At 37.6% G+C, this 13,023-nt stretch overlaps 1 protein-coding gene across 6 annotated transcripts in view; it reads left to right on the forward strand.

Annotated features, from left to right (window-relative positions):
- NAALADL2 (N-acetylated alpha-linked acidic dipeptidase like 2) overlaps positions 1-13,023 on the forward strand; it is a 1,170,852-nt gene that overhangs the window by 1,108,373 nt on the left and 49,456 nt on the right. For all 6 annotated transcript variants that reach the window (XM_072961150.1, XM_072961146.1, XM_072961152.1 and 3 more), the window contains one exon: positions 12,618-12,816. In XM_072961150.1, coding sequence (XP_072817251.1) covers positions 12,618-12,816 — 199 coding nt within the window. The remainder of the gene's footprint in view (positions 1-12,617; positions 12,817-13,023) is intronic.

The following is a 13,023-nucleotide window of genomic DNA, read 5'->3' on the forward strand; positions in this document are numbered from 1 at the left end:
AGTATTGTAATTACAGAAGGCATCCTCCTCCTCCTCTTGGAGTCATACACTTCCTATCAGGTTATTTGTAGACACGTACTTCTCAATATAAAAGCCAATGTTTTAACTATAGTACTGAAGCAATAATTCTTGGAAAATGGATTATTCTAAAGAGCCAAGTAGTTCTAGTATCTGAAAGTTTCATACTTTTATTTTTAAATTTTGACTACCTGGGTTGGCTCTAATTCAGTGGTGACTACTACACTACTACATATTTTTCCCCCTCAATGATTCTTATGACTTTTATTTTAGTGACTGTAAAACCATGACCTTGGGAGCAATTGAGCTGTTAAGGGCTATTTGCTCCAATCCTATAAGGCCTCATACTACTCTGCTTTTGGTATACTTAAACTCATCTCTACTTTTTCTACTTTTTCTCAAGCTTCTTTTATATTGTTGTTAGTGTGACTACCTGTAGCAGTCACTCTGTCTTCCACTGAAAATTTTCTGTTTCTAGACTATTTCTTAGAAACTGAGTAACCAAGTATAAATACTTAATAAAATAAAAATAGATATAAGTAAAGGGTTAAAAGCTTCTGTGAATAATAAATATATTTTTTCAAGGATTTTTTAAAGCATTTATTTTATTCTGTAGACTATTTTGCTTTTGTTATCATTTTCATACTTTAAAAAATTCAGCTGATGCTGTATATTATACTTAGAACTTTCAGAGAACAAAAGGAGACTGTTATTTATATTACATAAAGCATCGTCTATCTATAAAGAATAATTCATATGCATAGAAAGGAGCCTCAAGGAGTATACTGTGAAATAGTAACACTGTAAAATAGAATTACAAGTGATTCACAAGTTGCTTTTCTGAGTCCAAATCTATGATAAATGTTTAATACCTTTGTGATAAAGACATGAAGAGTTTTTTTAATCAAATAAAGCCAGTAAAACCAAAAGCAATAGCAATACTGTCATCTTAAGTTCCAAAGCACATTTTTTCAAACAGTTGGATTTTTTTTAGAAGTCTCGAAATAAACACAATCGTTTAGCATTATCATTCCTATATGAGCATTTTAAGTAATACAGGCTACTTCTGAAGGTCAAAAAAAGTCCCAGTGGGTCACCATTAGAATTATATTGTCACTCTGTTTTTTGGGGGTAGTTAGGGATCCCTTTGAAAATCTAAAGTATGGTCTCTCTCCTCAGAGAATTACATATGTACAGAAAGTTTGTACATATTCTTCATGGACTTTACAGGATCTCCTGAACCCATTTATTAATTCATTTAACAAATATTTACTGAGTGCCCACTGTATGCCTGGTACAATTCTATGACCAAAAATGAAAAAAGAAAAAAAAAACCCAGCCACTAAATAAATAAATAAATAAAACAAAATAAAAACCTCTGCACATAAGAAACATACATACATGGTAGAACAAAATTGCCATAAGTCAAAGTAATCTTTAAATTAGCTTTCTGCTCAAATTCTTCCCTACTATCAATCATGTTAGAATAAATTTGCATTCTGAAGATAAGTTTTAAAAAGCAGAACTGACTATGATTGTACCCAGGGTACAGAGGAGAGATTTGGTCTGGGAATATAAATTTGGGAGTTGTCCCAGGTGAGATTTCTAAAGGATTTAGTGCAAAGAGAGGACAGAAAAGGTTTAAGATTTCTGGACATGCCTACATTTAGAAATTGGGAAAAGAAGGGGAATCAGAGGAGGAGACTAAGAAGGAGTAGAGAAAGAATAAGAGACAAACAAGATGACTTTGATATCCTGAACTAAGTGAATATAAGCTTTCAAAGAGGAGGTAGTGACCTGCTCTGTCAAATACTGCCACAGATTAAGAGAAATGAGGACTGAAATTGACTATTGGATTTAGACATTTGGTGGTCATTGGTGATCTCAACAAAAACAATTTTAGTAGAGTAGTATGAGAAATAGCCTGGTTCGAGGGGTTCGAAAGAAAATGGGAAGTGATAAATTGGGGACAGGCGATGGCAGATGAAAAGCATGGAACTGAGAAGGGTTAACATGTTTTTATTTTGATGAGAATGATCTGATGGAGACTGAAGATGTGATTAAAGAGAGTGAGAGGAGGATTGCTGGACTGATTTTCTTGAATAGAAGCAGCATAACGGTGGAAGGACATTGCCTTAGTCATGAACGCAGTAGTCCGTCCTTAAAAGTGTGAAGTAAGGCAGCAAGTATGGCACATGGGTACATGTGGTGCTGGGAGCTCTTGGCAAGTCCCTTCAGATTTGGAAAAACAATAAAATAGTTGTTTGGGAAGGTGGTAGAGCGAATGAACCATGACAGTGGGATTGGTATTTTGAGTGGCATTAAGAACTCAGAAGAAATATACTTTAACTGAGATAATTCAACAGAATTGTGTATTTTTTCCAGCCTTCTGCTAGGGACTCAGGCACAGAACTTGGCAGAGTTGGATTTAATCAGAGCTAGGGCTTTGCTAGGAGACGGACAACCAACTAGATAAGCTCAGGTAAAGAAAAATGACTGTCTGTAAAGGAGCACTCACAGTGATGGACCAAAGTATGTAAACTGGGTCTGGGATAAAGTGAGACTAGGAAGGGAATGACAGGGAGTACAAAGGAAGGAGGGTCAACCAACTTTATTTCTTGGCAAGATCAAAGAATTGAGGAAAAGTAAGCTGAAAAGACTAATCTGCGGATGGCCAGTGAATGGGACTGTCGAAAATGTGGTCATATAAAGAGTGCAGGTATTGGTAACGACAGTGTCCAGGCTAGGGTATGACCACGTAAGTGTGGGAGTTGATCACGGTGGAAAAGAGGCTAAGGAAAGAGAGGCCAGGCTATGTCTCCAAGAGACCGATCTTGCCAAGAAATGACAGGAGTAATTCTTGTAAGAGAGAGTGACTGAGCCAGGAGCTAAAATCTTCTGAGAATGAGCAGCGACTTGGAGATGCCTGTTGTTCTTGTACGGCTGGTGGTACAAAGGGCGTGGGAGGAAAAAGAGACACTGCCCGAGAGGACTGCAGTGGAGGCAGCGTGATCAGGGGAGAGCCAGGTTTCAGTTCAGGCAAGAGGTGAAAAAAAGATTCTGAGACTAGACTAGGTTAATAATCCTTTGTTTAATAGTTATATCTAAGAGAATGTCAGAACAGGGGAAAAAACAAAACAAAACAAAATTGCAGTCATTCTATAATGGTTTCCACTGCAGGGCCAGACATGACCATGTTTAGATGAATCTCTCCCTAAAATCAGAGGTTTCAGTTGGATGACTCAGGAGCAGATTGGCTTTTTGCTGTTTGATCAGACCACTGCTTCTTTGGTTGTTGGCTATTTTTGAGTTTTGTTTCACGTGAAACTCCTTGGATCTCCCTGTCACTTTCACTCAGAAAGATGTGGCCAGAATTGGGATGTACCCATACTAAAAAAACGAAGCACAGTCAAACAAAATGTAACCCAAAAAAGGCAAAAATTATTCTTTTACCATGATCTGGGTATAAATATTTTATCAAAGTAATATGATTTGTTAATTTAAACTATATATTTTCATATTTTAGTTATGATTAAAATTATTTGCATTATCTGTATCATAGTTAAAAGGTTATTGAAATGTTTGCTAAATTATAGTCAATTTGATGTACCTGTTCTGTTTTTTTTTAAGTTGAAGTATTATTGTTTTACCTGTTCTATTTTGACTACTTTGGTTACAACCTTATTTTTAAAATTGAATACTTTAATGTGCTTATGTGTGAATACTGAACACTACTTATCAACAACTAAATAAATATTTCCGTTTCCATTTTAGCTACAATGCTAGATGTTTTCATTAGCTAACACAGTTCCTGCACTGTGTTAAGTGAAATATATAATTTTAGTGCTTAATACAAGCTTTGATTGTTGATGTATTTTCTTAGTTATGATAGTTAGTGGTGATTAGTCTTAAGTTCTCAATTACAGTAAAAAAAAAAAATGACCTTCAAGGCTGAACTATCAAATACTGTTTCTCCTTATTGTGAAGAGTTTAAGTGTGAAGGTCTCTGAAACCCAATTGCATTTTCCAGTGTAATTTTTACCCTTTGACAGCCAGCCATCTTGTTTATTTATTACACTAGTTTATAGTAGCAGCAGACCGTTCTCTACCATTCTCACAACCACCAGAAAGAAGGATAATTTACCAGTGAATAATTTGTTTGAGTTGATTTATTGGATGGTTCTTGAAAGCTCATTTTGACTGAGTGACCTTGGCTCTTACTATTTGGTCAATGCCAAACACATAATAGTTAGAGAATGAATATTTATACTTGGTGCATGGGGATATAATATAAATAGTGACCTATAAGATAACTGAGATACTTCAGATGTACTTGTGACAAATAAAATTCTGTCCAAAAAATGTACATTACAAGGCAATGGTACTAGTTTATGGGGGCAAAGGAAGATGTCCATCGTAAATAAAGTATCACCACGCCCTTGAACCTGGCAGCTGACTAAAGAGTGACCACTTAATGATCTTACTAAGTTTACAGTTTCTCACTTTATCCACCTTTCAATGCATAAAACAGCACTTCAAAATAATTAACAACTGTATAGTTCTGATGCTTTTGGTTTAATGTCTGCTGGTTTTCTTTGCCAGACTTCTGGATGTTAATTATTTAGCTTAATTGTAAAAACTACAAATTACCAAATAAAGTAAAAGTCATTTTCATTTGATCTGGCTATGTACACATTTATTTAGTGCCAGCCAGACTCAGCAGGAAATGTAATGGATTGTGAACTGTGTGGCTGGTTGCCACCTCCTGATTGTCTCACTAAATGTAAAATGGTCATTGGCAGCATTTCCTCCCCCTTCTTCGAAAAGCTGACAATGATCTGATCTGACTTTATTCTTTTTTTTTATTAGCTTTGATAATTCATTAGCGTCAATCAGTTCACTTCAGAAGGAGGGATCGTATTTCAAGGTGTTGATGCCACTGAGGCAGGCGCTCTGTGCTGTTAGATTTATAGTTGCATACTTCCAAGTGTCACTTTACTTCTTTTATACAATCACAAGTGATTGGGACTCAGTTAATGCCTTTTTTTTTCCTTTCTGAGTAACATAAGATGACTTTCCCAATTGGCAAAATTAAGTGTGTGCTTTGTAAGTTGAGTGAGTCCAGTCCTCAGCCCATCTGTCTCCAGTCTTGATTTTAATTACCACCAGTTCTAACTCTGGACTGGCCTATAGGTAGTAGAGTTGGGTGCCCTGGGTACCCAGCCGTGTGCCCTTCCTAAGAAATCTAGAGCAGTCCATCTAAAATCCAAAACAACCCCAAGGAAACATTCTGTTCCTGTGTGAATTCTGAATCATGCTAGAATCATGGTCTGAACTGTCATTTCTGGAACGGTCCTTTCTGTGCGACAAGGACTTAAAAGCATTTTCTGCAAAGTATCTTACCTTACTTGCCCAAACTGATGGAGAAATTTGATGAGAGATTAGCCATTCACTGAGTACAAATTTTTAAAAATATGTTTCGCTTCACTTCCCCATTATATGTTTGTGTGGATTCTGACTACATAACTATATGGAAGACTGTGCTTCATTTATTGATATTCTGCACCTTATCCAGAAAAAGGATTTGAGACAGCTGGGTCTGCAGCAAATCTGATTGTCTCTCTAATGTCAGTGTTTGTCTCCTAAAACTAGATTTTCTTTCTCCTATTTCCCTTTGAACCCATATTTTTATTGTATAATGTTCCTTACTTACTATCGTAAGCATGTTGTCCATTTTGTGTTCCTTGGAATTATACTTTCTTCTCTTTTGTTTACCCTGTCTCTCAATTTGCTGCTATTCATACAGGCTTCTTTTGTGATCATCATTGTCTTCCCCTGCTCCGAGTCCTTCATCCAAACCTGCTTAAAGTTTTCTTTTCAGTGTCTACATTTCACACATCATTACATTGATTGAAATACATTAATGACTTCTCATCATTTTCCCCAGTCTCTCATCATACTAATGGTCTATTACATTGTGAACTTTTTTTCCTTAAGTGTATTCTTAGGATTAAATCTTATGCCCATGGCAAGATAGTACTACAATCCATTGTGCTCTGAGTGTTGCCTCACTGACAGCACTTACAAAGTTGTTTTAAAAGATACTCTGAATCTTGGCTTGTAACAGAGCATAAAGTACCCTTGCCCTCATGTTGATTAATTTTATTCAAGCCTTTTCCTTTTTAGTTTCTTAGTTTAGCCAAAACATAATTAAACTCACATGTCTTATTAAATATAAAACTCCAACTTTCTGCCTCAGGAGGAGAGTGATAAAAAAAATAAACCAAACATTAATTTCATTCATTCAAAAAAGCTTTGCTCACTCTTCCAAAGCAGCCAATAACCAGATCACGTAGTTGCAAACATAATACAGCAGCAGCATCTGTGAACCATAAGAAGAGCCTCTGGTTCAATTTCTGCACCAGGCAGACAGTCACTGTAGGGAGAACCCACTCTATGCAGTATATTCAAAGTCTTGCTAGATCTCCATCTGTCTTGGCTACCTGGATCATTGGGTAATACTTAGAATGCAAAATAATCTTTAGAATGCATTGCCTATTTTTTTTTAAGGTGGCCAACCTGATCCTTCCAAACATGCCACTTTGGCATCTTTGCAAAAAGGATTTCTATTATATTCAGTTTAGACCTAATTATCCACTGTCCTCTGGCATATTGCACTTATAAAATAATATTCTTTTATTTATGCATTATAAAATCAATGATAGATTATTTGAGTATCAGCAGTGCACTACCTCCCACACTTTTCTTTACCTGCATTTTTGTTTGTTTAACTTCTTTAAATAACCAGCTGGGATGACTCATTGTGATTCATACTAAAGAAGGCAGCATGAAGAATAGAAAACGTAGGATAACAAAGGACGGTTGCTTCCCCTGGCTGAAATCGTATTGGCAATTTCTTTTCTTCTCTTTAGTGATGCCACAAGATATTTTTAAGGTGACAATAAGTAACATACATTTCCCCCCCAAATAATCTTCTATTCTGCTTTTAACCACTGAGTTATGCGGAACATAAATCATACTTTTTCTTGTCACTATAAATCAGTGTGAAGTCTCAGCTGTGATTGTATAATTGTTTAGCACCTTTAAAACTGTGATAAGCTCATCCATAGAAGAAGAGATTCTGTGAAATACTATTAAAGTAAAAGGATAAGTTTGTTTGATATAAAAATGTAGTTTTAGAGTATGACCAGTACCATTTCACTCTTAATTTAAAATGAAACTGAGTGGATCTTTAAAAATATGGCCACAAAACAGAACCAACAAATAGAAATGAACTAAAATTTAAAGCTTTTTGGAGAATGAAACTCTGAAGAGAGACCACAATAGTAGGTAGTAAAATCATTATTTAAAATAAGACAGTTATAAATTTGTATGAGACTGTAGAACAGATATAATACACATGGGTTTATGCCAAGCTGAAATGCATCAAGGTGTGACATGCCTTCACATCTTCATGGTTCCCAGACCCTGGCAGGTTAGAATGTATGTAGATTCAGAAGAATGCAGTGGGCACAGTAGTTACTGGTCTTAACCGGAAGCCTTAGAGGCTTGGTGGCTAGGATGTGTATGAAATAGCTTTGAGCTCCTGACCTACTGCTAGAAAAGTGTTTTAGGATCCTGTATCAAGGGTCTTCAGGAAGATTAACGCACCTGGGACACACCTTGTCGCTTTGTGTCTGGGTCATTCCCCAAAGCCCCAGGTAATGTGCTAAGTGCCTGACATTCATTATGACATTTCACCTTACTCTAGCCCCGCGAGCAGAGCTGAGTATTGCTAAGGCCTATTTAGAGACTGAAAAATGGCCTCAGAGGGGGTTTGTGTCTTACTTGGGTGTCTACATTTAAGTGGTAGGTTTAGGGCTTGAACACAGATGTGTTAGATTCCAAGGCCTCTGCCCCTCCCGTTACACCACCCTGCCTCCTGAGCTGCCTTGAGGGGAGCATACAGCAAGGTGCTGGTTGGCTGGAGGGCAGGAGACCCCCTCAGTCGTGGGGATATGTTTCCTGTGGTACATTTTTGAGCCTCTCCTGCATTGGCTTGCCTAGATCTCAACATCCATATGTATCTCCAAGGTAGTTCCTTCTTTCTTCCCTCCTCCCTCACCTCCCTCCTCCCTCTTCCTCTTCCTCTTCAGTTAGTACTAATGCTGCTTATAATATCCAGCTCTCTCCTTTCTATAGAGCACTAGAAAAATGGAAGGGTTTAAGCTAGAGGTGGATTCATCTTCTCCAAGGGAGAGGACTGAGGGAAGGAAAGGGAAGACTAATCAATATTGTTGTTTACAGATGGAACATCCGACCTCTACTGCTTTAATGTAGGGACAGTCCCAGAACTTTTAAGTGTTCCATTTGCAATGGCCTTGATTTATGATTAGTCTCTCAAGTTCTTCCCTGGGATCTACGTAGAATATTCATATACACAATGAGCTCTCCCATCACCCTCATAAGTGTTTATTTCATTTGATACTTATTTGCCTTTGATTATTTATAACTAGAGCAGGAGTTATTAAGGTTAGAAGTTTAATCTATAAGGCTTACATAGGAACACACAAAATAATATTGGACTCAATAAGACCTTACTGAAAATACATTTGTATTTTACTTTGAGGTGGAGGAAAAATGCAAACTGTTTGAAATTTTGAAGCGCATTTCAGTTGTCTCTTGAATGATACCAAGATAATTCACTAGGCAGTCTCACTTATTTTGTATTGTATTAAGGTTGATATTCAATATGCGTCACAAATCAGGATGTTCTCCCATGCTGCAAAACCTTATTAGTGGTTGGCTTCTCACCAGGAGCAAAGACAGAAAAGGATCTTTTAAAAGTTTCGTTGTTTGATTCTTTTTCCCTTCACGTTATCCCTTTCCTGGTTCTTCAGAGGTGTGAGGTGCCAGCCCATGGAAAGGAAAACTGGCTGCAGGTTCATAGGTACTGCAAAATAAAATAGAAATTCCTCATTAAATTGTAGATGGGGTGAAGTGTGATACAGTTGCTCAGAGGGAGGCATGCATTGGAGGAAGTGATAAAAAATTACATCTTTGGAAATAAAATCATTAGTAAAGCTGTTACAGTATTTTTTGCATACCTTTAAAAGTGAGTTGACAGTCATTTGTGTTTAGTTTGCATACTCTGATAATAGTAACTTGCGTTTATATAGTGATACACATACTTAGAAAGAAAAATGACCATTTTTCCCAAGAAAGCTGAGAAATTGTACTTATTAGGTAATCCGTTCATGTCCATACTGATTGTAATTAAGTAAACCAGGCTCTTACGTTTTTGATACCAAGTCCTTAGTCTTTAGATTCCACGTACTACACAGAACTTCAAGATGATTGTGTTACCTTCTTTGAGAGAAACCTCTAGCTCCCAGTTCATTTCCTTTGGCCAAGTGGACTTACTAATTGAACTTAAACTGCTGAGAGTTTCGGTTAGATCTCTGTTCTCTGACATACACTGTGCCTTAAATGAAGTTTTACAAATTCTTAGTTTCAGGGATTATTGATAGGCTGTATTTTAATCCAGTGTAGTTTAGTTTACCATTACGGTAAAACAGCTTCTTTTCTTTTGTTTCTTTTCCTTTGCAACTATGACCTTTATCAAGAAAGTACTGGAAATAATATCTGTTGATACTCATTATGCACAAAATATCTCCCGGGTGATTTTGTAGGCATAATTTAATATAATAATGTACCTTAAATAAGACATCTTATAATTCCACATATATTCAATAAGATTTTTAGTAAATGGCTACCTATATCAGGTATTATGCTAGGAGCTGGAGGTGTAGAGAGTGATAAAACATATTTGCTGATCTTGTGGGGTTCTTTTCAGTCAAGGAAAGGAGAGAGACAAGGCAGATGAGGATAAAGATACTACAGATGCCGTGATGCTATGATCAAAGTACATAATTCACATATTCATTCTTTAAATGATTTGCCAGGCATCATTTTAGGTGTTGGAGAGATGACAATGGAAGAGACAGACAAAAATCTCTTCCCTCACAGAGCTGCCATTCTAGTAGTTACCCTAAGGATCACAAGTCATTTGAGGTCATAGGAATAACTATTGGGAATCTTTGGGACATGAGTTTGATACCAATATGATTGCGCGAACATTGGAAATAAAGCTGCTTTTCAATTTGTAACCTCATATCCTTGAAGTAATGCATAGGTTATGCTGTGGTGGTGATTTCCACTATTCGGGTCCTTTCTGGAACCAGCCAGTTCCCAAGGCTGTCAGTTTTCTCCATCCACACTGCCATGAAAGCTGAATTCATTTACAGCTAAATAAGGTAGAATGGTACAGTTTGTCTCACTTGATTCAGTAGTAGTGTCTTCAATTCTGCAGTGTGTGTTAGATCAGAACAGATTCTTCTTTCTTAAATGGAAGACTCTTAAGGATGTCAAACTTGTTCTTTTCTGTTTCTTCCATGTTTCAATTCCAGTGTCATCCAAATGTGCCTTATCTATCTTATTCTTTCCTTGTCCAAGACATTTTCTGTAAGTTCCCCATATATTAACTTTGGTGAACTATAGTTTAAGAGAAACCATATCTTTATAAAATGTCATCATTATTATTACTGTCGTTGATGTTGTTGCTGTTACTTAGGGGCTAAATTTTCTCAGTGAGCAGAAGTCTCTCCTCTTGCATACTCAAATTTTGCTGTGAAATCAAACAAGATTTCTAATGAATGAATGTGGAACACCACTTTGAAAACATCAAAATGCCAAAACCTTGTGACCTTCTACAGTTGATTTTATTCACAGTTAATTTCGGTGAACAGAGCATTACACAGCAGGCTGTCTCCCTGTAGTCCTCATAAAAACCGTTTATCTCTGTCTGTAGTTTTCATTTGTAATTGGATATTTTTCTGAAATACTGTATTGAATCTACTTTGCTTAGCCAGTAAACAATTATTGAGTGTTAGAACTATGCTGGGCGCTAAAGAAACTGACACGTAAAATCGTCTCCATCAAATGAAGGTGAGAGAAAATAAAGATCACTATATTAGAGGTTGGTAATTTTATGACAGATCTATTTTGTACCTCAGCTATCATTCTAATCTAGTTTTCTTTTCTTTTCTTTAAAACATATCATCTCTCTATAGTGCCCCTTAAACTTTAAGATGTATAGAACAGTCTGAGTAACATGTTGAAACTGGGATTCCCAGGCCCTAGAGAAATTCAGCAGTTCTGGGAATCTGCATTTTCACAAAGAGCAAGTGTTTGGGGAGCCAGTACCCTTAGGCCTCACTTGGAGAAAGAGTCCCTTTGTGACCTTTCCCTTTTGCCCGAGACTTCCCCAAGTGAAGGTCCCACAAGGTCTCTCTTCATTCCTCCACCTGCTGATCGCAGTGCCGCGCGCTCAGGACTGCCAGCTTGGGTTCACCAGCCCCGCGTTCGTCTCGTTCCCTTGCCTAGAAGTCATCTTCTGCAGTGAATGGCTGATCTTGCAGGAGTCAGTTGTACTTAGTCTCCTGAGAATGACACCCCTGACTTGCTTCCCCCTGACTGACTGATGGGGATATCTGGAGTAAGATGATGGGGGAATGTTCCTCCCATGGCATAATAAGAGAATCCTTTTTAAACAAGATATTAAGTTTTAAACACCAGCTAGGAACTGCCTACCTGTAGGGGAGTACATTACAAGTGTTAATCACTTAACCCTCCTTAACAGATCTATAAAGCACGTGCTGTTATTATGTTCGTTTCACAGGTGAAGACACTGAGGCTCAGTAACTTGCCCAACATCACGCAGGTTTAGAGCAGGGATTTGAACTCAGGTGGTCTGGCTCCAGGCTCTGATGGCTGCCACTACTCTACAGTACTGCCTTTCCCTTAGTCAGAGGAACGTCCTTTGGTCCTTTTGCTACCAACGTTCATATCACAATGACTTCCAGTAAATTACACAAGCAAATAAGAAAGCGATGACAAGCAAAAATCATCTCAAAATGAAAAAAAGCAATACAAATGCTACATAGGATCATTTTCAAAGTATTTTCAAACCAAAGTTGTATTTCACCTTCAAATTACAGGACATTTCTAGTCAAGTGAAAGGAGCCAGCAGACACATCACAACATATGGTAACACATCTCATGCTCTCAGAAAGGAGGATAACAATTCTTTTTATAATATTTTTTCTTGAAAAACAGAACACTCCTCGATGAGCATACATTTTTGAGCCAGAAAGATCAGGCTTCTAATTCTGGCCTCTCATTCACTTGCTTGATGATCTGTGGCAATATTCTTGCTTTAATCAATTCCCATGAAATGGACATGACAATACAAAGTTTGGTGAGTATTAAATGAGATAATTATGTAAAGGGCCCAGCAGTATCTGGAACGTTGAAGTAGTGTCTCAATAAGCAGTTCCTGTTTACTGGTATTCTTATTCGTAGCAGTAACTAGTAGTAGTAATAAACTGAACACTCTTACCAGGCTAGTTTTGGTGGGATGAATACATTCTGCAAGTTTAATTGATGTGGAATCTCCCTTTTGACATCATGATTGTGAAGTGTTTATATTGCTCCATTGAGATGCTCTCTTCTGAGATGGGCTCATGTATCTTCACCAGGCGATCAGCCCGACACCCCTCAGCTGCTGGCCCCGGCCTCCCGCCTGCGGGAGAGCGCTGAGCTCTTCCAGTCTGACGAGATGCGTCCTGCTAACGATCCTGAGGAGAGGGCTCCCGTCCGCGTGCGGATGCTCAATGACATTCTCCAGGACATGGAGAAGAGCTTCCTGGTGCGGCACGCACCACCAGGCTTTTACAGGTAGGATGCTCATCTCAAAGTTTGTGTTTTGATACCACCCTCAACTTTTTGTGTCTGACTTTCAGAATATGTTATCTTTTATGAACATAACATGATATTTTTAGTGTGAAGCAGTTATGTCTACAATTTGAGGACCATCCTCCTCTCCCAAAGAAAAGTTCAACTGCATAAATATAGAACAAGGAAAATGTTATGTTTTCTTTACAT

The sequence above is a fragment of the Vicugna pacos genome, chromosome 1 (genome assembly GCF_048564905.1).
Source record: "Vicugna pacos chromosome 1, VicPac4, whole genome shotgun sequence".
Classification (NCBI taxonomy): Eukaryota; Metazoa; Chordata; class Mammalia; order Artiodactyla; family Camelidae; genus Vicugna; species Vicugna pacos.